The following is a 27,736-nucleotide window of genomic DNA, read 5'->3' as shown; positions in this document are numbered from 1 at the left end:
AATGTTATGCATAGTGTCAATAATATCAGTTTATAGTATCTTCTCTAGCCAAGACATATCTCAAATGTATTTGCAATCAGAGTTCCCTTATTAGATACATATCCTGTTTTTTCCCTCTCTTCCCCCCCCAATTTTAATTTCCCATCGATATTCAAAATAACTTTATCAACGATCATGTTTCTCATAATTAATTATGTTTGGGTAACTAAAAGCATCCCTTATACTGACCCGCTTAGTATTTTCATATTTCCCATCTTATAGAAAATTATGGGCGCGCCAGACCTTTGGAATCATTTACCGGTTGAGCTCCGGATGGCTCCTGACTTTCGCTCTTTCCGCCGTGACCTGAAAACTCACCTATTTGAACAAGCCTGCCTGGTCTGATGGGTTTGGGGTATTTTAATTGTAATTGTAATTAACTTTTTACTGCAATTGGGCTATTCTATTTAATTCTCATTTTAATTTTTGTATATTGTATTTTTATTGCATTTTATTGCCCTGAGTCCTTCGGGAGAAGGGCGGTATAAAAATTAAATTAATAATAAATAAAATAAAATAATTATTCTTAGACATTCTTCCTCTTGACCCTTCTTGCCACAGGGGATCAGGGACTTTCTACACTGAGTTTCACCAAAACAGGCTTAACGTCGCCCCTGAACGAATTCGTTTCCCGGGTGCGCCTAATTCCACGAACAATGCAAAAATCAAAGGGGCTGGGTGTGCACCACCAAATCCAAACCAAAGCAAATACAGATTAACCAAGCTTCACTTAGCGTAAGGCAGCTGCTAGGGTGTCAACTGCCTGAGCACCATTTTGTGAACACAAGCACAATGAAGCAAGCTTTTAGTTCGTAATCCTGGGATGATCTAGGATGGGGTGTGTGTGTGTGCGTGTGTTAACAACTCTTCAAAGAACTGACAAGTAGAGAAAGGGCCTCAGTGCTTCTCCTTGACCAGGATTCGAATGAGGTGCCTGCTCCAAAGGCCCTCCATGAGGAATAGCAGAATGACAGAGTTGGAAGGGACTTGGGAGGTCTTCTAGTCCATCTCCCCCTGCTCAGGCAGGAGATCCTGTAACGTTTCAGACGAATGGTTGTCCAATCGCTTCATTAAAAACCTCCATAAGATAAGATAACCGTTATTGTCCTTTTCTTTTTGTTTTTACTGTGGGCACATCAAAAATGAAATTTAGTTGCCTGCTCTCAAAGTGAAACACATACATGACACACACCTAACCGTACTACATGCAACATATGTATGGACTCACACCCCTACATATACAAATAAAATATTAAATGCTGTCCATCTTGAATATGTAACGGAAGGAGGAAGCTTGAGAGTTCACAAGGTTAATGCTGTACGGAATGAAACTGTGGCTGAATCTGGATGTTCTGCTATGGATACCACGAAGCCCCCTCCTCCCAGAAGATAACGAGGAAAACAGGCCGTGAAGAGGATGTGTGGCGTCCCAGATAATCTTACGGACCCTGCTCAAGCAACGCTTCTGTGCTATGTCTTGGATGGGAGGGAGGGAACTGCCAATGATCTTTTCTGCTGTCCTCACCACTCTCTGAACTGCCAATGATCTTTTCTGCTGTCCTCACCACTCTCTGAACTGCCAATAATCTTTTCTGCTGTCCTCTCCACTCTCTGCACCGCCTTCCTGTTCGAAGCAGGGATGCTTCCAAACCAGACTGTGATGTCGTATGACAGGATGCTCTCGATCGTCCCCCTGTAGAAAGTGGTCAGGATGGGGGAAGGAAGATGCGCTTTTCTCATGCGACACAGAAAGTGCAGGCGCTGCTGGGCCCGCTTCACATGTGTCTTGCTCTTGAGCGAGCAAGCCAGCCTACTCGTTAAGCTGCACACCCGGGAATTTGATGCTGGTTGATGATTCATTAAAAACCTCCAGTGATGGAGCACCCACAACTTCTGGTAGAAACTTCTGTTCCACGGATTAATTGTCCTCACTGTCAGGAAATTCCTCCTCAGTTCTAGGTTGCTTCTCTCCTTGATGAGTTTCCCTCCGTTGCTTCTTGTCCTGCCCTCAAATATTGAAAGACTGCTGTCATGTCACCCCAAGCTTTCTCTTCGTTAAGACTAGACATACCTAGTTCCCTCAATCGTTCATTGTACACTTTATCCTCCGGACCCCTGATCATTTTGGTTGCTCTTCTCTGCCCTCATTCTAGGGTCTCAGCATCTTTTTTGATAGTGGAGAATATCTGTAGCCCGGGTGTAGGGTGAGTTCATGGAAGCCTGGCCCTCCACAAGCCATTCCATCCACAGACACATCGACCCACAACCAGCCTATGCACCAACCCTTAGCCATCCCGCGCAATCCCCCACTCCCACCAGCACTTCACCTCCCAATTACTCTGACCTAACGTAACCTCCCCATCACAAGGCCCATCACGAGCCTCTCACTGATGACTCACACCTGACCCATCACAAGACCCTCACCTGACACACCCACACCTGAAGCCCTAAGAAACAGAAGAACACTCCGCTGGAGATATTACTAAGCCTGGTAACGCAACGTTCGGAAACCAACCACACAAGCTCGGAGAACGAACCTTCGCCCTTCTCTTTTTTTTGAATGTAGTGACCAGAACTGGATGCTATCTTCCAAGTGTGGTCTGATCAGTGTAGTGTAAATCAATAATATTAATAATAATAATAATAATAATAATAATAATAATAATAATAATAATAATAATAATAATAATAATAATAATAATAATAATAATAATAATAATAATAATAGAAACGCGTAACAGTGATGCCCATTGTCATCGGGGCACTGGGAACTATGTCCCAAAACTTTACAAAATACATCAAGAAATTGCAGCTTCCTGCAATAACTGCAGCAAAGCTACAAAAAACTGCGCTACTCGGAACATCTTACATTTTAAGGAGATACCTGGTTGATACCTAGGATGCTGGCAGCAACCTGTGTCAACCATTAGTGCCAGTCAATTTGAGTGTTCAGTTGACTGAGTTTCATGTTTTATGAATAAAAGTTTTTATAATAAAATAATAATAATAATAATAATAATAATAATAATAATAATAATAATAATAATAATAATAATAATAATAATAATAATACCACCACCTGGTTGATACCTAGGATGCTGGCAGCAACCCGTGTCAACCCAGCATCCATTACTGCCAGTCAATTTGAGTGTTCAGTTGACTGAGTTTCATGTTTTATGAATAAAAGTTTGATGACGATGATGATGATGATGTTGGAAGGGACTTTGAAGGTCATCTAGTCCAACCCCCTGCTCAGGCAGGAAACCCTATACCAGGGGTCTTCAAACTTGGCCCTTTTATGACTTGTGGACAGCTCCCAGAATTCCTCAGACAGGCACGCTGGCTGAGGAATTCTGGGAGTTGAAGTCCACAAGTCATAAAAGGGCCAAGTTTGAAGACCCTTGCCCTATAGCATTTCAGACAAATGGCTGTCTTCTTAAAAACTTCCAGTGTTGGAGCACCCACAGCTTCTGGAGGCAAGGAGTTCCACTGATTAATTGTTCCAACTGTCGGGAAGTTTCTCCTTAGTTCCAGGTTGCTTCTCTCCTTGACTAGTTTCCATCCGTTGCTTCTTGTCCTGCCTTCAGGGGCTTTGGAGAACAGCTTGACTCCCTCTTCTTTGGGGCAGCCCCTGAGATATTGGAAGACTGCTATCATGTCCCCCCTCGACCTTCTCTTCATCAGACTGGACATCCCCAATTCCAGCAACCGTTCCTTACAGTATATGGTTTATGACCACAGAACGACCACTTCTAGTGATCTTGATGCTATCCTTCTTTTGATGAAGGGACTTATGACCATTTTTCACACTGACGCCGAGGGTCACATGATTTACATTTGGATGCTTGACGACCGATTCACATTCATGACGGTTGCCATATCCCAGGGTCACGCGGTCCCCATTTTTGCGACCTTCTGGAGAGCAAAGCCAATGGGGGGGAGGGAATCTAGATTCACTTAAGAACCGTGTGACTAATTTAACAAGTGCGGCGATTCACTTAATGACGACGGCAAGGAAAGTCGTGAAACGGGGCAAAACCTACTTAACACCTTTCTCACTTAGCAACCTAAATTTTTGGGCTTGGCTGTGGCCGTACGCCGAGGACTGCCTGCGTTGACGAAACGGGGGAACAGAATCATTTCAAGAAAGGATGCCAAAAAAGGAAAGGCGAGGGAGAAAATGAAAGGTGAATGACATTTCAAACGATATTTTTTTAAAAAAAATTCTTTTAAAGAATCTTTTAAAGAATGGTATAGGGTTTCCTGCCTGAGCAGGGGGTTGGACTAGATGACCTCCAAGGTCCCTTCCAACTTCTTCTTCTTCTTCTTCTTCTTCTTCTTCTTCTTCTTCTTCTTATTATTATTATTATTATTATTATTATTATTATTATTATTATTATTATTATTATTATTATTATTTGGAATTATGGAATTGTGAGTTGTCCTATTCCGGCCCAGGATTGAATTGGCTTTTTTTTTTTTTGGCAGCTACAGCACAATGCTGGATCACACTTAAGTGATGGTCCAGGAGGAGAGGGGTCCTCAACCTTTGGGCTGCAACTCACTACAGGTCCATGGCCTGTTTGCAACCGGGCTGGGCGAGAAGTCCACTCATCTTGCGGGTAACACCCAGGGATAGGGCCTTCTCAGTGGGTGCGCCTGCCCTCTGGAACCAGCTGCCCGTGGAGCTGAGGACTGCCCCCGACCTCCGTTCATTCCGCCGGGACCTGAAGACCTGGCTCTTCAAGCTCTCTGACCCAGGCTGAGAATTTTAATTTTAATTTTAATTTTAATTGGGGTTTTTACTCTTTCAGGGACTGTTATAATCTTTTTAATTGTTTTTTAATTTTTGTATTTCTTGTTTTAATTCCCTGTAAACCGCCCTGAGTCCTTCGGGAAAGGGCGGTATACAAATCCAATTAAATAAATAAATAAATAAATAAATCTTAAAGCTGGTAAAGTTGAGGAACACTGGTGTAGCTATTAAACTGTCTTAGCTATTAAGCTGGCGTAGATATTAAGCTGTGGGTATTACGCTGTATTAACCAATCTGTACACACCCACAATGCAAATTCTACAAAAGTCCCAAGGCTTCTCTAGAGTAGGGGGGGGGGGGCTCTGGAGATATGAAATGAGCCTCTGCAAACATATCCTTCTGGTTCCCAGTTGACACTCTGGAAACGGGAGGAAGAAATAAAGCAACGCATGCCATTTAAAAGCGAGACCATCTCTAGCTCAGGGCAAGGGATGTTTGCAAATCCAGCTGAAAAGGAAATTGCAATTTCCCTTTGCTTGGAAAATGCCACTAGGTCAGGAAAGCCAGCCGTGTTCCAAATGTTCTTTTGGTTTATGAAGTGGACCTCAGCTCTTCCCGCCCCCACCCCCCCACCCAAAAAAAAAAAGAGAAGAAAAAAGAAAAATGCATCTTTTGGGAAAACCGAGAACGCTAAAATGTGAGCCTTCCTTTAAGGGTACATCTTCCTAGCAAGCTTATAGAAAAGTTGAATCTCATCTTTTTTTTTCTCTGGACGCGCTTGGTAACTTAGGATTCTATTTTCAATTGCTCCCCTGGATTACCTAAATGCCGTTCAACCATTGGTTTTAATTTAAAGGTTGAAATTGTTGCCTTCCAGATAATAATAATAATAACAATAATGATGATGTTGGAAGGGACCTTGGAGGTCATCTAGTCCAACTCCCTGCTCAGGCAGGAAACCCTATACCATTTTAGACAAATGGCTGTCCAGTCTCTTCTTAAAAACTTCCAGTGTTGGAGCATTCACGGCTTCTGGAGGCAAGGAGTTCCACTGGTTAATTGTTCTCACTGTCAGGAAGTTTCTCCTTAGTTCTAGGTTGCTTCTCTCCTTGACTAGTTTCCATCCATTGCTTCTTGTCCTGCCTTCGGGCGCTTTGGAGAATAGCTTGACTCCCTCTTTTTTGGGGCAGCCCTTGAGATATTGGAACACTGCTATCATGTCACCCCTCACCCTTCTCTTCGTTAAACTACACATACACAATTCCAGCAACTGTTCCCTATATGTTTTAGCCTCCAGCCCCCTAATCATCTTGGTTGCTCTTCTCTGCACCCTTTCTAGAGTCTCGACATCTTTTTTACATCGTGGTGACCAAAACTGGATGCAGGATTCCAGGTGTGGCCTTACCAAAGCATTGTAAAGTGGTATTAGTACTTCACGTGATCTTGATTCTATCCCTCTGTTAATGCAGCCTAGCACTGTGTTGGCTTTTTTGGCAGCTGCAGCACACTGCTGGCTCATATTGAAGTGATTGTCTACTAAGACTCCGAGATCCCTCTCACAGTTACTACTATTGAGCAAGGTACCACCTATACTATACCTATGCATTTGATTTTTCCTGCCTAAATGTATGCCCAAGATGCCCAAGATGGCGGACGTGCTCGGCTGAGCTCCGCGAGCTCCAGCTGATAGGCGTCCCTGGGGAGCCCCTCACAAGCCCCGGGGCTTGAGGTCGTGGTGAGTGGCAGAGAGGCAACGTGGAAGCTGACGAAGCCGGCAGTGGTCTACCTGGACTTTTGTTTTCGAGCTACCGGCTGCCGGCTACCGGCTGCTCGCCCTGCTGCCCTCCGGCTGCTTCTTCTCGCCGTTTTACTTTTCCGGATCGTCTGGGGCTACTCGTATCTGGCGTGGCGTTCCCTGCTGTTTTCGGGCCGTCCGGGCCACTTTGGTGTTCTCGGGCCGGCTCGGGTTGACGAGGAGGACGCCCGTCGGCGAGGAGTATGCCCGTGAGGCCGTCCGGGTGGCGGCAATGATGGCGGCGACGGCGTGGGCGTTGGCCTCGGCGCGGGTTGTAGCCCGCGCGATGATCTTTTGGGCCGCGCTTGGCGGTGGTGGCGACGGTGGCGGCGGCCCGAGTCTGGCGGCGACGGTGACGGAGGCATGCTCTGGACGCTTTGGGAATTTACCAGCTTGCTTTTGGGCCGTTTCTATCTATACCGGCGTTTCTGGGACTGTTGCCCCGTCTGCGGGGGCCGGCTGCTGGCTTTGGTGCCTTTTTTGGGCTTTGGACCCCTTTTGCCGGCGGCGGGACTCCCATGTTGCCCCAGGCCGCCCTGGCCCGCTTCGGTGGTGGTGTCGCCCTTGGGCCGTTTTGGCGGCGGAGAGGGCGACTATTATTCATTTTGGCGGCGATGGTTGGTCCTTATCCTTGCTTCAGGCCGCCTTCTATGGCAACGGCGTCTTCGGACCGCTTTGGTGGCGAAGAAGACGACTGGGGGTCATCTTACCGGAGCAAGGACGACATGGGGCTCCTGCATTGCCTTTGGACTGCTTCTGCAGTGACGCCGGCGATTTAGACTATCTCTTTTATTCTAGCCTGCCTACCCTTTTTGCCTTGGACATATTTTTTATCATCTGCCTGCCTACCCTCCCCCCTCTCCCCTTGGATTTTCGACATACCTGGGTATCGGCCACGGTGGGAGAGTGGCTGGACTTTTCCATTTGCAACCTCATAGAGGTGGGAGCTCTATGGGGTTTGCCTACCCAGAGGATACCTGGTCCACCCCCAGGAACGGAGTCTCAACCCGTCGTGAGAGGGCGGGGAGCGGCCTGTCTCTGGGGGCACCCAACTGAGTGGCAGTGAAGTTGGGTGGGGACCCAGACATCTGTCTTCATGTTCGATCCTCCCATGGACAATTAAAGGGATGCCTATCCTGGACTTCCTGGACTTTCTAGACTCATGCGGCAATATACTAGCACGGACTTATACGCCCTCAGGGGTGCCCCCCTCTCCTGGGTGCGACCCGCCTCCTTAAACATTTTTGACCTCGATGACGGGCCCGAGTTTTGGGTCCCTGAGAGATGGCTGGGCAGGGGCAGGGGCTGTCAATGCAAATCTAATAGAAGGCCTCTGATTACTTTTTTATCAAAATTTTTTAAAGGGTTAGGGAGAGGGGTGGGAGATAGGGGTTGTCTGGCTGTGGGGGGTGGCCAATCAACCATGGCTCAGGCCAGACTCGGGTCTGACCGCACGGGGGGAGAACGGGGTGTCGTTGTCTCCGGGGCTCATGAGCGGGTCGTGGGATTACCAATTCCCACGACGGGGAATGGCAGCAGGTGGATAGACAGGGGGCCGTATCGCTATCGGGAGGGCCGTCTCCGCTACTTGCAAGTGGTGAGGCGCTCCGACCCTCTGCTTCTTCCCCGAGGTCCCGGGAGCGAGGATGTACAGCCTCCTGAGCTCCGGCTGGTGTACCTGAATGCCAGGTCCGTGGTTAACAAAGCTCCCCTCGTCAGGGATTTAGTTGAGGGTGAGCATGCGGACCTGGCTTGCATCACGGAGACTTGGTTGGGCCCAGAGGGTGGGGTCCCTTTGGTTGACCTCTGCCCACCAGGCTTCCGGGTGCTACACCGGCCACGAGCTCATGGTAGGGGTGGGGGAGTGGCGGTCACTATTAGGGAGACCTTATGTCCGCGGGAGGCCACCGTTTCTCAGATAGTCGGGTGTGAGTCTCTCTTTGTGAGATTTGGTTCTGGGGCGCAGTTGGGCTTGCTGCTGGTGTACATTTCGCCTAGTCGCACAGCGGCAGCCCTGCCCGAGCTGCTCGATATCCTCTCGGGGTTGGTGGTTGAGTTTCCCAAACTTATAGTTTTGGGAGACTTCAATCTACCATCCCTGGGAGGTTCATCTGAGCTAGCTCGGGAGTTCATGGCTTCCATGACGGCCATGGACCTGACGCAAGTAATTTCTGAACCAACTCATGAGGGAGGCCACACCCTTGACCTGATTTTTTTATCTAGACGGTGGTTGGATGATCTTGGTGGGGGCTCTCCATTTATTATGCCCCTGTCATGGACCGATCATCATCTCCTGCGGCTGGTCTTCCGTTTTGCCACCCCCCGCCGTGGGGGTACGGAGCCAATTAGATGGTACCGCCCCAGACGCTTAATGGATCCTGATAGATTCCAAGCGGCGCTGGGGTCCCCACCTGCCTCCACTGCTCACAGCTCGGCGGATGCCTTAGTGGAAGCCTGGGAAAGGGCAGCCACTGAGGCACTTGACCGGGTTGTACCCTTGCGGCCCCTGACCCGGCGCAGATCCCAGCGAGCTCCATGGTTCTCCGCGGAGCTCCGGGAGATGAAGCGTCGGAAACGGGGCCTAGAGAGCTGTTGGAGGTCTAGCCGATCCGAACCCGACCGGTTGCAGTTAAGAACCTACATGCAGCGATGAGGGTGGCGAGGTGTAATTACTTCTCCACCCTCATCGCGTCCGCAGATAATCGCCCGGCCGCCCTGTTTAGGGTGACTCGCTCACTTCTTAATCAGGAAGTGAGGGAGGATCCCTTGCAGGGTCGTGCCGAGGAATTTAGTCAACATCTGTCGGATAAAATCGCTCGGATTCGGACCGGTTTGGACTCCAACTGGGCAGAGTCTGGCGATCAGGACACGGGCGGTCTTGTCAATGTTACCTGGGAAGAGTTTGATTCTGTGACCCCTGATGAAGTGGACAGGATTATGGGAAGGCTGAGCTCCTCCACATGTTTGTTGGACCCGTGCCCTTCTTGGCTGGTTTATGCAGCTAGGGAGAGGACACGAGGCTGGCTCCAGGCGGTTATATCTGCTTCCTTGAGTGAGGGTTATTTCCCCACCGTCTTGAAGGAGGCGGTGGTGAGACCTCTCCTCAAGAAGCCTGCCCTGGACCCAGCTGTATTGAACAACTTTCGTCCAGTCTCCAACCTTCGCTTTCTTGCGAAGGTTGTCGAGAGTGTGGTGGCGCATCAGCTCCCTTTGGTCCTGGATGAAGCGGATTATTTGGACCCCTACCAATCGGGTTTCAGGCCCGGGTACAGCACAGAGACGGCATTGGTTGCTCTGGTGAATGATCTCTGGAGGGCTCGGGATAGGGGATATTCCTCTGTCCTAGTCCTATTAGACCTCTCGGCGGCTTTCGATACCATCGACCATGGTATCTTGCTGCGGCGTCTCAGGGGATTGGGAGTGGGAGGCACAGTTCTTCAGTGGTTCTCCTCCTATCTCCTGGGACGCTCGCAGTCGGTGTTGGCAGGGGGGCAGAGATCGGCCCCTAGGTCTCTCGTTTGTGGAGTTCCTCAGGGGTCGGTTCTCTCGCCTCTCCTGTTCAACATCTACATGAAACCGCTGGGTGAGATCATTCGTGGTTTTGGAGTTGGGTATCATCAATATGCTGATGATACCCAACTTTTCCTTTCGACCCCAAACCACCCCAGTGATGCCCTCGCTGTGATGTCCCGTTGCCTGGAGGCAGTTCGGGTCTGGATGGGGAGGAACAGACTTCAACTCAACCCTGACAAGACTGAGTGGCTGTACATCCCGGCATCCCGGGACATTCAAAATGTTCCATCTCTTTCTATGGGGGGTGAGCTCTTACCCCCCGTGGATAGGGCTCGCAACTTGGGAGTCCTCCTAGATTCACGGCTTACCCTGGAAGATCATATAGTGGCCGTGACTAGGGGGGCTTTCGCCCAGGTTCGCCTGGTGCGCCAGTTGCGGCCCTATCTGGACCGGGATGCCCTGTGTACGGTCACTCATGCGCTCGTGACCTCTCGCCTTGACTACTGTAATGCTCTCTACATGGGGCTTCCCTTGAAGACCACTCGGAGGCTCCAACTGGTACAGAATGCGGCCGCGAGAGTTGTTTTGGGAGTTTCCCGGTGCTCCCATGTTACACCCTTGCTCCGCGAGCTGCATTGGCTACCAGTTGTCTTCCGGGTGAGGTTCAAGGTCTTGGTTATGATCTTTAAGTCCTTACATGGCATGGGTCCGGGTTACCTCAGGGACCACCTGCTGCCGGCGTCAACTTCCCTCCGCCCAGTACGTGCCCACAGAGAGGGCCTCCTCAGGGTGCCTCCGATCAGGGAATGCCGACTGGTGGCCCCCAGGGGGAGGGCCTTCTCTGTGGGCGCTCCGGCATTATGGAACCAACTGCCGGTGGAGCTCCGGATGACATCAGACCTCCGAACCTTCCGTCGCGGCCTTAGAAGACCCACTTGTTTGAATTAGCTGGTCTGGCCTGATGGGGGATTATGGGTTTTTTAAATTGGTGTTCTTAGTATTGTATTATTGTTTTTTAACTGGGCATTGGTTTAATTTCTTTTTAACTTTTGTATCGTTATTTATATATGCCCTGTGAACCGCCCTGAGTCCCTAGGGAGAAGGGCGGTATACAAATCAAATAAAAACTAAAACTAAACTAAAAACTATGTGCATTTGTTTGGGTGGGTTCTTTGAAAGGAAACTTATGAATGATTTTTTTTTCTGCAAGCAAGATTGAATAAATAAATTGCTTTTTCCATGTTTAGAATATTAGACACGGTTTCCATCAACGCATATTTTCTTTTGTCTGAGCTAGCAAATGCAAAGTGCCTTCCATTTTATTATTATTATTTTTCCCCCTCTATAGTTGGGGTGAAGAAATTCCCAGATTCCTAGCGATAGGCCCCAAATTCCCCAGCCGGCTTTCACACCAACCATGAGACAAGAACTCATCAACTCCTGTTGATTTATTTATAGTATTATTTATCTATTTCTCACCTTCATTATTTCTATAACTAACTCTGGCTTACAAACATACCTAATTTTCCTTCCTTGCTCCTATTTTCCCCAAAACAACAATCCTGTGAGGTGGAATGGAGAGGAACTGGCCCAGAGCTACGCAGTTGGCTTTCATGCCTAAGGCAGAACTAGAACTCATGGTCTCCTGGTGACTGACCCATAGTCACCCAGCTGGCTTTCATACCTTAGGCGGGGACAAGAACTCCCAGTCTCCTGGTGATTGGCCCAAAATCACCCAGCCAGTTTTCATACCTAAGGAAAAGACTAGAACTCCCAGGCCCCTGGTGATTGGGGCCAATGTCACATGGTTGTTTTTCATGCCTAAGGCAGGACTAGAACTCCCAATCCTTGGTGACGGGCCCATAGTCACCCAGCCAGTTTTCATACCTAAGATAAAGACTAGAACTCCCAGTCTCCTGATAATTGGCCCAAAGGCACATGGTTGTTTTTTATACCTAAGATAAAGACTAGAACTCCCAGTCTCCTGGTGATTGGCCCAAAGTCACACAGTAGTTTTTTTATACCTAAGATAAAGACTAGAACTCTGTCACCTGGTGATTGGCCCAAAGTCACATGGTTGGTTTTCATGCCTAAGGCAGGACTAGAACTCCCAGTCTCCTGGTGATTGGCCCAAAGTCACATGGTTGGTTTTCATGCCTACGGCAGGACTAGAACTCCCAGTCTTCTGGTGATTGGCCCAAAGTCACACGGTTGTTTTTCAGGCCTAAGCAGGACTAGAGCTCCCAGTCTCCTGGTGATTGGTCCAAAGTCAGGCAGTTGGCTTTCATGGTGAAAGTGGGTCTAAAACTCCCACTTTCCTGATAACTGGTCCAAAGTCACCCAGCTGGCTTTTACGCCTAAGGCGGGACTAGAACTCCCCGTCTCCTCGTTTCCAGGCCAGTATTTTAACGCTGCTCCTCGTTCCACGCAGTTCTACGGATCCTGTAAACGGGACCTCAAGACAAAAGCTGCAAGGCGCGTCCACAAAATGGAGCCTTCCTAATACCGGCTTACCTTTTCAACCTATCCCGGCACAGAGGCTCCTTAAACATGAAAATAACAGACCAGGTAAGGAGGCCTTAGAAAGCCGAAGAAACAGGCTGGTTTCTTCAAAACGACAACCACACGGCCATAAAAGTAAATAAAATAAAATAAAATAAAAATACTGGCAGCAGTTTTTAAAGGTTGAAAAGCAGGTGGATTATCTCTGGCTGGAGATCTCCCATCCGTCAGCCCTTGAGCTGTCAAGGAACAGGGTAAGGTGTATCGCCTCTCCATCTTTAAATTCCTTCTGGCTTTCAAGCTCTCTTAATTTGTTTATTTTGGCTGGGGATCGATTTAGCCGGTTCGCTTCGGCTCCCTCCGGTACAAAACCGAAGGGAAAAAGATCTCATACCCAGAGGTGGGAAACTAGCAAAAGAGCCCGCGGCCAAAAATGGACCCACAACCAAAGTCTCATGTTCAGAGTAATGTGACACCCCTCACACATACACCCCCAGGCTGCGCTGCCAAAATTTAATATCCCCCTTAATTTGCGACTGTTCGCAGGAAAAAGGTGACTACAAAGCTATCTTATTGGATAGCTTGTTACTTTTTTTCTATGATCGTCTTTCACAATTAACGATCGTTGCAGCATCCCCAAGGTCACGTGATTCAGATTTGGATGCTTGCTTGGCAACTGACTCTTATTTATGACGGTCGCAGTGTTCTGGGATCACACAATCCCCTTTTTGCGACCTTCTGACAAGGAAAGTCAATGGGGGGGGAAGCCAGATTCACTTAACCACCGTGCGAGCAACTTAACAACTGCAGTGATTTGCTTAACGACGGTGGCAAGAGCAGGGTGTAAAATGGGTCACAACTCACTTAAAAAAATTGTCTCGCTTGGCAACAGAAATTCTGGAGTCAATTGCGGTCGTTAAGTCGAGGATAGCCTGTTCTTTCTGGCACCCATTTTTCTAAAGCAGGGGTCTTCAAACTTGGCCCCTTCATGACTTGTGGACTTCAACTCCCAGAATTCCTCAACCAGCTTGAGGGAACTATGGCCCTCTTCATGACTTGTGGACTTCAACTCCCAGAATTCCTTAGCCAGCTTGAGGGAACTATGGCTCCTTCATGACTTGTGGACTTCAACTCCCAGAATTCCTCAGCCAGCTTGAGGGAACTATGGCCCTCTTCATGACTTGTGGACTTCAACTCCCAGAATTCCTCAGCCAGCTTGAGGGAACTATGGCCCCTTCATGACTTCCGGACTTCAGCTCCCATAATACCTCAGCCAGCATGCCTGGCTGAGGAATTCTGGGAACTGTAGTCCACAAGTCATGAGAGGGCCAAGTTTGAAGACCCCTCTAAAGGAACATTCTTTAAAAAAAAACAAAAAAAACCCACAATAAACGCTGAGTTATCTGCTTTATTTCATCACTTATCTTTTCCTCTCTGAATTACGTTCGCCTGAATCGGAAGCATCCCATCTCCAGATTTTGGCGGGTCTGCCCGGACTTACGTTGGGTAATGTGCCCTGTGATAGCCGGGGGTGACGGGTCTCTGAAGAGGCTCATCCACGCTGTGACGGGTGCTGGGCAGGCTCTTCTTCCGTGCTTTTGGGGTGTTGGTCATGATCTGAGATGAGGGGAGAGAGAGAGTGAGAGAGAGAGAGAGAGAAGTTATTTGGCAGGGAGAAGTCCAAGAGCAATGAAAAAATGGAGAAAGTTGGCCTGTCTAGACTAACATTCATACAAAGGCCACCTGGGAGGAGGAGGAAGAGGAGTAGTGTAACAACTGAGGGGTCCTTGGTGCCCTCTGGGCTTGGTTGCTTTCTTGCAGCCATTTCATGACCCAACTAGGTAACACCATCAGTGCTAGAAGGGAGGAGGAAGAGGAAGACAACTGTGCCATTTGCTCTCTCAGCTTGGTGGGTTTTCTTGCAGACGTTTCAGGACCCAACTAGGTAGCAACATCAGTGCTAGAAGGGGGAGAGGAGGAGGAGGAGGAGGAGGAGGAGGAGGAGGAGGAGGAGGAGGAGGAGGAGGAGGAGGAGAAAAAGAAGACGACTGTGTGGACCTTGATGCTTTCTGAGCTGGGTGGTTTTCTTGCAGCCATTTCATGACCTAACTAGGTAACACCATCAGTGCTAGAAGGGAGGAGGAGGAGGAGGAGGAGGAGGAGGAGGAGGAGGAGGAGGAGGAGGAGGAGGAGGAAGACTGTGTGGACCTTGGTGCCCTCTGAGCTGGGTGGTTTTCTTGCAGCCATTTCATGACCTAGCTAGGTAACGTCATCAGTACTAGAAGGGAGGAGGAGGAGGAGGAGGAGGAGGGGAACTGTGGGGTCCTTGGTACTCTCTGGGCTTGGTTGCTTTCTTGCAGCCATTTCATGACCTAGCTAGGTAACATCATCAGTGCTAAAAGGGAGGAGGAGGAGGAGGAGGAGGAGGAGGAGGAGGAGGAGGAGGAGGAGGAGGAGGAGGACGACTGTAGAGTCCTTAATGCTTTCTGAGCTTAGTTGTGTTCTTGCAGACGTTTCATTGCCCAACTAGGTAACATCATCAGTGCTAGAAGGGAGGAGGAGGAACAGATGACGACAGCAAGAACTGGGTCTTTGGTGGCTGAGGAATTCTGGGAGTTGAACTCCACACATCTTCAAACTGCCAAGGCCTCAGCACCGAGCAGCTGGGGAGCTTTCTAATGTACCCCATAAATCCAAAAGTCACTGTGATAGTACAGTTTGGCCTTAAGCAGAAAGGAGTGATCAGCCAGTCTGGTTAGCCACAGAGGGCTGTGCATCAAATGAAACACGTAACACGTGGGGCAGGGGTCTTGAAACTTGGCCCTCGTATGACTTGTGGACTTCAACTCCCAGAAATCCTCAGCCAGCGTGACTGGCTGAGGAATTTTGGGAGTTGAAGTCCACAAGTCATAAGAGGGCCAAGTTTGAAGACCCCTGCTCTGGGGCCACAACCATCTCTTTCCCCCATTCCACACGCTGGGTTTCGCGAAAGCCCAGGTCTATGAATGTGCGAATGTCAAGGATGAAATTTTGGCAACTACTTGCCTTTAGATTAAGGGGGCATGGGGAAGGTGTTACTTTCAAGTGGGTAGATGGAAAAACGAAACTTCTTCAATTCAGCAGCAGACCGTGGGAGCCTGAAGCCTTGTCAAGGACACCAGAACAGGTGTGGATTTGAAGCAGACGGTTCCCATAACAAAGTGGACTTGTTCATATGGATTACGTAAGAGGTTGGGGGTTTGGCTGGGAAAGCAATTGTTTTAAGTCTACGAATTGGTGTGGGAACCTCAGAGTTAGTTTTGCTTCAACGTTACCATCCGATTTTCGGAAACGGAACCAACCTGGAGTTTTATTTGGAATCACGAGCTGGACGTTGACAGTGATGAGTAATCAGGGCAGATAAAGGGAGCTTTTTATAGCTCAGAGAATCACATCCCACTGCTTTGAAAATATAGCAAGGGAAGTCTTGCGGGCTGCGGAGTCTTGCCCGCGTACTCCAATACCATCCAAAAACCTGGTTGACTGCTGTACTTACTCCCAAATATTCGGTGGTCAGGAGTTTTTCTCCCGAGAGTTCGCCCTGCTGGGGCTGTAACACTTCATCTTTGTCCAGATCTGCCTCCATGCCATTGTGGTCCTCCTGTTATGAAAAAAAGCACCAGAGAGGGTCTTATTTACTTCTTTATTAGACTTGTTCCTGACTTTATTGCTTTATATATAACTCAAGTCAGCAAACATAACCGATACTCCTTCCTCCTCCTCTTCTTCCTCCTCTTTTCCCTACAAAAACAATCCTGTCAGATAGGTTGGGTCGAGCCAATGACTGGCCAAGGATATCCAACTGGCTTTCATGCCCAAGGCGGGACTAGAACTCACCATCTTCTGGTGACTGGGCCAGTCTCCCAGCCGGCTTTCATGCCTAAGACAGGACTAGAACTCACTGTCTCCTGGTGACTGGGCCAAAGTCTCCCAACTGGCTTTCATGCCTAAAACGGGATTAGAACTCACCATCTCCTGGTGATTGGCACAAAGTCACCCAGCTGACTGTCATGCCTAAGCGGAACTAGAACTCCCAGTCTCCTGGTGATTGGCACAAAGTCACCCAGCTGACTTTGATGCCTAAGCGGAACTAGAACTCCCAGTCTCCTGGTGATTGGCACAAAGTCTCCCAGCTGACTGTCATGCCTAAGCGGAACTAGAACTCCCAGTCTCCTGGTGATTGGCACAAAGTCTCCCAGCTGACTTTGATGCCTAAGCGGAACTAGAACTCCCAGTCTCCTGGTGATTGGCACAAAGTCTCCCAGCTAACTTTGATGCCTAAGCGGAACTAGAACTCCCAGTCTCCTGGTGATTGGCACAAAGTCTCCCAGCTGACTGTCATGCCTAAGCGGAACTAGAACTCCCAGTCTCCTGGTGATTGGCACAAAGTCTCCCAGCTGACTTTGATGCCTAAGCGGAACTAGAACTCCCAGTCTCCTGGTGATTGGCACAAAGTCTCCCAGCTGACTGTCATGCCTAAGCGGAACTAGAACTCCCAGTCTCCTGGTGATTGGCACAAAGTCTCCCAGCTGACTTTGATGCCTAAGCGGAACTAGAACTCCCAGTCTCCTGGTGATTGGCACAAAGTCTCCCAGCTGACTGTCATGCCTAAGCGGAACTAGAACTCCCAGTCTCCTGGTGATTGGCACAAAGTCTCCCAGCTGACTTTGATGCCTAAGCGGAACTAGAACTCCCAGTCTCCTGGTGATTGGCACAAAGTCTCCCAGCTGACTGTCATGCCTAAGCGGAACTAGAACTCCCAGTCTCCTGGTGATTGGCACAAAGTCTCCCAGCTGACTTTGATGCCTAAGCGGAACTAGAACTCCCAGTCTCCTGGTGATTGGCACAAAGTCTCCCAGCTGACTTTGATGCCTAAGCGGAACTAGAACTCCCAGTCTCCTGGTGATTGGCACAAAGTCTCCCAGCTGACTGTCATGCCTAAGCGGAACTAGAACTCCCAGTCTCCTGGTGATTGGCACAAACTCTCCCAGCTGACTTTGATGCCTAGGCGGAACTAGAACTCCCAGTCTCCTGGTGATTGGCACAAAGTCTCCCGGCTGACTTTGATGCCTAAGCGGAACTAGAACTCCCAGTCTCCTGGTGATTGGCCCAAAGTCACATGATTGTTTTTTATACAACCCTAACCCTAACCCAAACCACATTCACCTTCTCCCGATTTCTAGGTCAGCTTCTTACTAACTACCTCGAAACTGGCTCTCGCCATAAACTTGGCCGTCCATCTCCAAAGAGCTGAAGGTAGCTTAAGCATACACGGATTTCCTCCTCATATTTCATGGTCCCTTGCAGTCATTGTGCGGTGTGTCAATTAAGACAAGGTGAAGAGTTTTTAGTTTGATTTAGCCTGGATGACTCCAAGCTGAATCAGACGAAATGCCAACAGGAAACAACCCACCTGCTTTAGAGTGTGTGTGTGTGTGTGTGTGTGTGTATTTATTGATTTATTTTATTTTATTGAATTTATATACCGCCCTTTCCCGAAGGACTCAGGGCGGTTACACACACACACACACACACACACACACACACACACACACACACATCCTTATACCATTTCCAGGCTGAGGGTTATTATAACGCATTATCTAAAGAAAAGGAAGGACTTGCATCTGCCATTCAAATTTAAGTCACCTAAGGCGTGAAGTCGAGCGTTGTGGACGTAGATGCAGAGAACAGAAACCAGCCAAGCAAATTCTCAGTCAAGCCAGCTCAAAGCTGGATCCGCCATAGCAACCAAAGCTTCCTTCTAAGTGAGGGCTGAGGGACTATGGCCCTTTCGTGACTGGTGGACTTCAACTCCCAGAATTCCTCAGCCAGCCATGCTGGCTGAGGAAGTCTGGGAGTTGAAGTCCACCAGTCATAAAAGGGACACGGTTCCCCACCTCTGTTCCCAAATACAATAGTTAAATGATATCAATTACTGGAGCTTTTATGCTCTTTGCCAAGAACACAGGCAGTTCATTTAGGGACCCTTTGAAGTTACAACGCTGCTGAAAAATGTGACTTGCGACAGTTTTTCACACCTATGTCCATTCCGGCACCCCCCACGGTCACATGATCAGAACTCTTATGCTTGGCAACCGACTCATATCAGCGACGATTGCAGCATCACGTGATCCCCTTTGGCGACCTTCTGACACGCCAAGTTCGTGGGGAAGCCAGATTCACTTAGCAGCCGAGTTGCTAATTTCAGAACTGCAGTGGTTCACTTAAGGAATGTGGCGAGGAAAGTCGTAAAATGGGGCAAAATACACTTATCAAGGGTCCAAAGTTTGGGTTCAGCTGTGGTCGCACGTCAAGGACTATCTGTGTATTTGTTTCTCCACAATTTTATAAGGTATTTTTTTAAAAAAGTTTGATTGGGAGCTGCTCAGAATAAGCTGAAAGATGGGCAAGCTACGTATATAAATACAAGAAAGAAAGAAAGAAAGAAAGAAAGAAAGAAAGAAAGAAAGAAAGAAAGAAAGAAAGAAAGAAAGAAAGAAAGAAAGAAAGAAAGAAAGAAAGAAAGAAAGAAAGAAAGAAAAAGAAAGAGAAAGAAAGAAAGAAAGAAAGAAAGAGAAAGAAAGAAAGAGAAAGAAAGAGAAAGAAAGAAAGAAAGAAAGAAAGAAAGAAAGAAAGAGAAAGAAAGAGAAAGAAAGAAAGAAAGAAAGAAAGAAAGAGAAAGAAAGAAAGAGAAAGAAAGAAAGAGAAAGAAAGAAAGAAAGAAAGAAAGAAAGAAAGAAAGAAAGAAAAAGAAAGAGAAAGAAAGAAAGAAAGAAAGAAAGAAAGAGAAAGAAAGAAAGAGAAAGAAAGAGAAAGAAAGAAAGAAAGAAAGAAAGAAAGAAAGAAAGAAAGAAAGAAAGAGAAAGAAAGAGAAAGAAAGAAAGAAAGAAAGAAAGAAAGAGAAAGAAAGAAAGAGAAAGAAAGAAAGAGAAAGAAAGAAAGAAAGAAAGAAAGAAAGAAAGAAAGAAAGAAAGAAAGAAAGAAAGAAGTGTGGGAGGGAGACAGGGAGGGAAGGAAGGAAGGAAGGAAGGAAGGAAGGAAGGAAGGAAGGAAGGAAGGAAGGAAAGGAAAGTGTGGGAGGGAGGGAGGGTGAGAAAGAAAGAAAGAAAGAAAGAAAGAAAGAAAGGAAGGAAGGAAGAAAGGAAGGAAGGAAGAAAGGAAGGAAGGAGTGCAGGAGGGATGGAGAGAGGGAGAAAGAAAGAAAGAAAGAAAGAAAGAAAGAAAGAAAGAAAGAAAGAAAGAAAGAAAGATGTGTGGAAGGGAGAGAGGGGGGGAGGGAAGGAGGAAGGAAGGAAGGAAGGAAAGGAAAGTGCGGGAGGGAGGAAGGGTGAGAAAGAAAGAAAAAAGAAGGAAAGAAGAAAGAAGGAAAGAAAGAAAGAAAGAAAAGAAAGAAAGAAAGAAAGAAAAGGGAAGGAGAGAGACAGACAGAGAAAGGAAGATCTAACTTGATCCAAGACACACGTCCAGGCAGCATCAGCTGAAAAACTGCAGATGGTTTGGGGGCTTCCAACCCTCTGAAAAAACAAAAGGGTCCTTGGCAGCGCCCCTTTCTCTCCCTTGCTTGCCAGGGATTCGGTGGGGAGGGAGCCAGGCCACGGGGAGGGGAGGGCGGGGGAGAGACTTATGGTTTCACAGGATGCTACTGCTTCCTTTTCCTCCAGCGGCTCCAAAGCCCAAGAACGCCGCTTGCCTGCCCTTCCGACTGCACAATCACACCTTGCAACCTCCAAGGTTCACACATTCCAATCGTGTTTCTCAACTCTACCGGAGCGTCAATAAATTATTATGTTTGAAAAAAGAAAACACGCATACACACCCAGGCATGGGCAAGGGATTATCCAGGCTCTTTTTAAAGAACGGTCTGGCCTACAGATCAGTTGCGCAATGCAAAGATTAGCTCTGGAACGGCTGGGCCTTCTGACAACAGGATAACAAAGCAAGAAATGACTTTGGAGGTCATCTAGTCCAACCCCCAGCTCAAACAGGAGACCTTAGTTCCAGGTGGCTTCTCTCTTTGGTCGGTTTCCATCCGTTGCTTCTTGCCCTGCCTTCAGGCGCTCTGGAGAAGAGCTTGACTCCCTCTTCTTTGGGGCAGCCCCTGAGATACTGGAAGGCTGCTATCCTGTCCCCTCTCGTCCTTCTCGTCATTAAATGAGACAATACCCAATTCCAGCAACCGTTCCTTACACGTTTTTAGCCTCCAGTCCCCTGACCATCTTTGTTGCTCTTCCCTGCCCTCTTTCTAGAGTCTCAACATCTTTTTTAACATCGTGGTGACCAAAACTGGATGCAGTAATTCCAAGTGTGTCCTTACCAAGGCCTTGTAAGGTCTCCTGCTTGAGCTGAGGGGTCGGACTAGATGACCTCCAAAGTCCTTCCCGGCTTTGTTATCCTGTTGTCAGAAGGCCGAGCCGTCCCGGCCAAGAGCAGCTGCCTCAGATGCTTCCTGATGGGAAGCAGGGAAGAAGCGCAACTGCCCTTCAAATCCTGAACCGACAGGTAGGGGGGCCTTGGGGCTGTGGGCTTGCCAAGCTGTGGATAAGCATCTGTCTTTCTGCAGGAAATACAGCAGAGCTCTCCTGCCCTTGTGGGTGTCGAACCCGGAAGGCACAACTTTGCACAACTTGGCGAGTCGAGAGGGGAAGCGTGTTGAGATCCTGGATCATTGCGCTGGTCTTGTGACATAGAAGGCAGAATCCGAGAGCTGGAAGGGACCTTGGAGGTCATCTAGTCCTGGGCTTTTCAACCTTTTCACCCACTGTACCACTTTTAGGATATGGCGACATCCCGAGTACCACCAGTCGCCTAGCGTGGTGTCAAAAACTTGATGACCGAAAAAAAAAGGAAAAAAAAGGGATGAAGTACAGGTAGTCCTCGACTTACAACAGTTCGCTTGGTGACTGTTCGAAGTTACAACGGCGCTGAAAAAAGTGCCCCCCGAGCCACAGCCGAGCAAGACACCTGCCTGCCCACCCGGCGGCGCTCTTCCTCCTGTCCGAGGTTTTCATTGTCATGAGCATTTCTGTTCAGGATTGGCAGCGGGGGTGAGGGGTGGGGGGTGTTTGGTTTTTATTCCCCCCGTCTGCTGGGTGGTTGCAGCAGGTTTTGGTCACTTCACATGACCCTGGGACACTGTGACCGTCGTAAATAGGAATCAGTTGCCAAACATCTGGATGTAAATCACAAGACCCTGGAGATGCTGCAACATTCCAGCTGATCGGCGCTTCTTCTGGGCTCAGAAGCGTCGGGATCAGCGCTGAGCTCCAGCTGGATCCTGGCGCTGATCCTGGCGCTTCCGCTGAGCCCCGACAGCCCTGCAGCTCCAGCCGTCTCTCGCTCCGGCTTGTGCGGTGCTGCCACCGGTTCAGCTCATTCCCCTCCCCCGCTGCCACTTTTCTAGGATGGTCACGTGCCACCCTCCAGGTGCCAGTGTAGCACAGGTGGTACCCGTACCACTGGTTGAAAAGCCCTGGTCTGGTCCAACTTTCTGCTCAAGGTAGGAGATCTTGTACGACAGTCTGGTCAAAGGCTTGTCCGGGCTAATTTTGACAACGTGACGGAGCACTCGCAAACTGCTCTATGGATCAATTCTTCAAACCATCAGGAAATTTCTTCTTAATTCAAGGTTGGATCCCTCTTTGCTAAGTTTCCAGCTGTTGTTTCTTGTCCTGCCTTCGGGCGCCTTGGAGAAGAGGTAGACCCCCCCCTCCATTCTCTGGGATAACCCCTCAAGTACTGGAAGACTGCTATCGTGTCCCCCCTCCACTACTCTTTCTCTTCAACTCCCAGAATTCCCCAGCTAGCCAACTCCCAATTCCAGTCCCCCCTGGAAGTCTTAAAATTTGCCGAGTTTGGAGACCCACCACCCCGGGGCTACCCAAAGCTGGCTCCCTCAATCGTTCGTCCTATCTTTTAGCCCCCCAGGCTCTCTTATCGACTTCTTTGCTCTTCTCTGCACCCTTTCTAAGAGTCTCCGCATGCTTTTTTGTAGCGCGGGGACCAACGCTGGAACGCAATCTTCCAAGTGTGGCCTCCCTAATGCGGCGTGAAGCAGCCTCGCTTCCTTTTACAATCCTGGGGCTCCACGAAGACAGCTTTAAATGTAATAAATCGGCAGACCGCGAAATGCACCCGGAAAACAATGGGTGACCGAATAGGCACACCGTGCCACACCCCTCAGTTGCTTCACTTATTCTTTGGATGTGTTGGCACAAACGGGTTTTCCAGGAATTTGATCCGGTTGAGTTAAAAAAAAAAGAAAAAAGAAAAAAAGAAAAAAGGGCGCCCACACATCGTTGTTATGTTTTTAACTATCTGAAAAGACTAATGACCTTTCGGCTGATCAGGTTCTCCTCTGTGTGCGTTTGTGTGGGGGGCCCGGGGCGGGCCTCCGCCAGCCCAAGGCACCCCACGATCCACTTAACGCCCACACAGCAGGGAAAGCCAGCCAGCTGCAGCAGCCGCCAGAAAAAAGCGAATGCGATCTTCTGACAAGCAAAATCGACGGGGAATCCAGATTCGCTTATCCAACCGGGTTACTGACTTAACCAATGCAATGATTCGCTTAACAACGGTGGCAAGGAAAGTCGTAAAAATGGGGTGGGTGGGAAATCACTTAACGAAAGTCTCGCTTAGCAACAGAAATTCGGGGCTCCATTGGGTTCGTAAGCCAGGAACTACCTATACCAGGCGTAGGCCACCTTGGCCCTTTTTATGATTCGTGGACTTCAACTCCCAGAATTCCTGAGTCAGCCGTGCTGAGGGGAAAGACAGAGGTTTCCAAGCTGAGCCATGCTGGCTGAGGAATTCTGGGAGTTGAAGTCCACGAGTCATGAGGGGGCCATAGTTCCCCCACGCTGGCTGAGGAATTCTGGGACTTGAAGTATGCAAGTCATGAAGGGACCATAGTTCCTCCACTCTGGCTGAGGAATTCTGGGAGTTGAAGTCCACGAGTCATGAGGGGGCCATAGTTCCCCCATGCTGGCTGAGGAATTCTGGGAGTTGAAGTCCATGAGTCATGAAGGGGCCATATTCTCCCATACTGGCTGAGGAATTCTGGGAGTTGAAGTCCACGAGTCATAAAAGAGCCAAGGTTGCCTACTCCTGACCTATACGGTACTTAGTCCTGGAAAAAAATCAAAGAGCAACTAAGATATCAAAGGCCTGGAGGCGGAAACATACAAAGAATGATTGCAGGAATTGGAGATGTCTAGTTTAATGAAGAGAAGGGTGAGGGGTGGCATGTTAGCCGTGTTCCAATATCTCAGGGGCTGCCCCAAAGAAGAGGGAGTCAAGCTATTCTCCAAAGCACCAGAGGGAAGGACAAGAAACAACAGATGGAAACTGACCAAAGAGAGAAGCAACCTGAAATTAAGGAGAAACTTCCTGACAGTGAGGACAATTAACCAGTGGAACAGCTTGCCACCAGAAATCGTGGGCGCTCCATCACTGGAGGTTTTTAAGAAGAGACTAACTAGACCAGGGGTCAGCAACCTGAAACAGTGAAAGAGCCACTCGGAACTGGTTCCCTCACAAAAGGAAAAACTGGGAGCCGCAAAAAATGTGTGCACATGTGCGTACATGCGCGCATGTGCAGAACAGGGTTTGACTGAAGAGTGGAGCCAAGGCGAGATATGCACCTACCCTGCCTATTTGAATTGATTGGTTGAACTTTTTTAGTCCCACTTTTTTTTTTTGGACTGCACGTGGCAGATGACTGGGAGCCGCAGGAGATGGCTGAAAGAGCCGCATGCGGCTCCGGAGCCACGGGTTGCAGACCTGTGAACTAGACAGTCACTTGTCTGAAATGATATGTTCTCCTGCTTGAGCAGGGGGCTGGACTAGAAGACCTCCAGGGTCCCTTCCAGCTCTATTCTATTCTATTCTAGTCTGGGCCTGCAGATCTGCAGAGATCCGTAGCCCTTTCGTAGCTAAGGAGCGATGTGTTTTTCCACGCGACGGCCGTAGAAAAATCCTGTCTCACCCCATTCTTTTTTTTTTGCAAGTCATCTTGAGCACCAATTCGAAATTAATACTGCAAATGTAGAACAGGGACTGAGCAAATAACGCAAGCCCTTTTGTTACTCAAAAGCCTCAAAACGCAAACTTGCTTTGCAGGTCCGCTTGGCTAATTAAAACGGCCAGCTTCTCGACGAAAGGAGCGGAAAAGTTGGTTTAAGGCAAACAATGAAAAAAGTCAATATTTTGTCTGACAATGACTCCAACCTCTCCTTTTTTAGACGATTAATTAACCGACCAGGCACTACATTATACTATTCAAACGTTCTTTTGAAGGATCTCTTATTGCCCTTAATCTCTTTTCTCCGGTGACATCCGCAAGTTTGACAGCTTCCGATTTTACCCTGGGACTTCATCTCATAAAAGCATAGTGATGTCATTCCATTTAATAAGGGAGTCGTCTCCGGGTGGACTATTGGGTTTGATTAATTCAAACAAATGAGAAAAGAATCTGAACGGAAGCAGCGACATGACAAAAAGGTGGCCGAGATGAGCTATGTTGTTAAGTTAAAAAAAAATATGATAGAAATCGATTGTTTTAACCTCAAAATTCCCTTAGCGTAAGAACTACAGATCATCCTTATCTTACAACAACTGAGTCCCTAAATACACCACGCACCAGTTGCCAAGCAGCCGGATTTTGATCAGATGACCACGGGGATGCTGCCACGGTTGTAAGTGTGAAGCACGGTCCTAAGTCACTTTTTTCAGAGCCGTTGTAACTGTGGATGGTCACTAAGCGAACAAGTGTAAGGTTGTTGTTTTTTTTTAAATTAGTTTGATTCATTTATAACAGGGGTCTTCCAACTTGGTAACTTTAAGACTTGTGGATTTCAACTCCCAGAATTCCTCAGCCAGCCAGGTCTGGCTGAGGAATTCTGGGAGTTGAACCCCACAAGTCTTAAAGTTGCCATGTTGGAAGGTTCCTGATTTATAACATAAACTGTGAACATACAAAAGTAAATAGTAGGGGACAACTGCAGGAAAAGGGAGAACAAAAAAGCTTTGACGTCCGACTCTCTCTGTTGCAGTAAAATCGGACCTTAAAAATCAAATCACAACTTTTTACATTTCTGTAGTAGCATGCGCTAGCCCTTTCTGTATCGGCAGATCAGTGTCGTCGGTAAAAACCCAACATCGTCATATCACTTTTTTTTCCCCGCCTCACGGACAAAGTCCAGAAGCGGTTTCCAAGTGGAAGGAAAAGGACTTCTGTTTTTTTCTTTGATCAGCCCAGTCAATTTGGCCATCTCTGCTAATGCCATCAGCTTTTGTAACCGTGGTGGGAATCGAGGCATCATCATCATCATCATCATCATCATAATGTAGTTGGAAGGTACCTTGGAGGTCATCTAGTCCAACCCCCTGCTCAGGCAGGAAACCCTATATCACTTCAGACAAATGGCTGGCCAGTCTCTTCTTAAAAACTTCCCGTGTGGGAGCATTCACAGCTTCCGGAGGCAAGGAGTTCCACTGGTTAATTGTTCTAACTGTCAGGAAGTTTCTCCTTTGGAATCGAATGGAATACAATATATACTAGAATAGAACAGAACAGAACAGAAAAAGAATAGAATAGAAATAATAGAACAGAACAGAATAGAATAAGAGATGGAAGGGACCTTGGAGGTCATCTAGTCCAACCCCCTGCTCAGGCAGGAAACCCTACACCATTTCAGACAAGTGGCTGTCCAGTCTCTTCTTAAAAACTTCCAGTGTTGGAGCATTCACCGCTTCTGGAGGCAAGGAGTTCCACTGGTTAATTGTTTTAACTGTCAGGAAGTTTCTCCTTAGTTCTAGGTTGCTTCTCTCTTTGGTCAGTTTCCATCATCCGTTGCTTCTTGTCCTGTCTTCGGGCGCTTTGGAGAATAGCTTGACTTCCTCTTCTTTGGGGCAGCCCCTGAGACACTGGAAGGCTGCTATCATGTCCCCCCTCATCCTTCTCTTCATTAAACTAGACATACCCAATTCCAGCAGCCGTTCCTTATATGTTTTAGCATCCAATCCCCTGATCATCTTGGTTGCTCTTCTCTGCACTTTTTCTAGAGTCTCAATGTCTTTTTTACCTCCTGGTGACCAAAACTGGATGCTGTATTCCAAGTGTGGCCTTACCAAGGCCTTGTAAAGCTGTATTAATACTTCATGTGATCTTGATTCTAACCCTCTGTTAATGCAGCCCAGCACTGCGTTGCTTTTTTTGGCAGCGGCAGCAAACAGCTGGCTCATAGAGCAATCTTGCTGCCGTCACCATTTATAAGATCAGGGTTCCATTTCCCCCCCCCCAGTTCTCTTTCCTTTAGACCAGGGGTTCCCAATCCCCAGTCCGTGGACCGGTCCTGGACTGCGGCATGCCAGCAACCGGTCTGCACAAACAAGCAAAGCCCCATCCACGGGATGCAGGCAGCACACAAAGCCACGCACTCTCCGGTCCACGGAAAAGCTTTTCTCCATGGAACCGGTCCCTGGTACCCAAAAGGTTGGGGACCTCTGCTTTAGACCCAGAAGGGAGGTTTCTGGTTTAGACTTCCAGTTTGGCGTTTAACGAGACGGGTGAAAGAAGCCGGGGCTCCGGCTTCTTAGCCCAATTTCTTTCGGTCCGGTGACCCCAAGGGGTCGGAAAGTTGCCCTGGAGGGGCAACAAAGAAGGAGGGATGCTTCGGGAGTCCGGACCAGATGGCAGTCGGTCCAGACAGGCTGAAGAAACCTTCCAAAAGGATGGAAGAAAAACTGCCTGGTAAGACAGCCCAAGTCACCACCAGCCGGAAGAAAAGTGAGGAGCCGTGATGCTCTGCTAAACAGCTGATTGTCAACAGCGTGCTGAAACTGGGTGAGCCTGTTCTTTTACTCCTTTTCCTTATGGATTTAGAAATGTTGAACCCGTTTGGGAAGAAGCTATGAAGTAAAGACCCCAGAAGGACTAGGGGAAAAGAGAGTTGAAAGCGGCGAGCAACTACAGGAGGGGAAAGGATTTTAAAGAAGGTAAAAGAATTCTTAAAAATCGAACTTAGATTGATTCAAAGAAAGACTGCTTAACTTACAGAACGTGGAAAAATTTTTCTTTAGATTTACTTTCT

At 48.2% G+C, this 27,736-nt stretch overlaps 1 protein-coding gene across 2 annotated transcripts in view; it reads right to left on the bottom strand.

Moving 5' to 3' along the window:
• The window catches only part of ARMC9 (armadillo repeat containing 9), a 136,232-nt gene that overhangs the window by 30,499 nt on the left and 77,997 nt on the right, over window positions 1–27,736 (bottom strand). For both annotated transcript variants that reach the window (XM_081329439.1, XM_081329438.1), the window contains exons 20-21: window positions 16,141–16,245; window positions 14,107–14,222 (exon numbers count right to left, since the gene is read on the bottom strand). In XM_081329439.1, coding sequence (XP_081185565.1) covers window positions 14,107–14,222; window positions 16,141–16,245 — 221 coding nt within the window. The remainder of the gene's footprint in view (window positions 1–14,106; window positions 14,223–16,140; window positions 16,246–27,736) is intronic.

Source organism: Vipera berus (assembly GCF_964194415.1).
Source record: "Vipera berus genome assembly, chromosome: 5".
Taxonomy (NCBI): Eukaryota; Metazoa; Chordata; class Lepidosauria; order Squamata; family Viperidae; genus Vipera; species Vipera berus.
The sequence above is the reverse complement of the archived record's forward strand: the minus strand, read 5'-3'. Positions and strand labels throughout refer to the sequence as shown.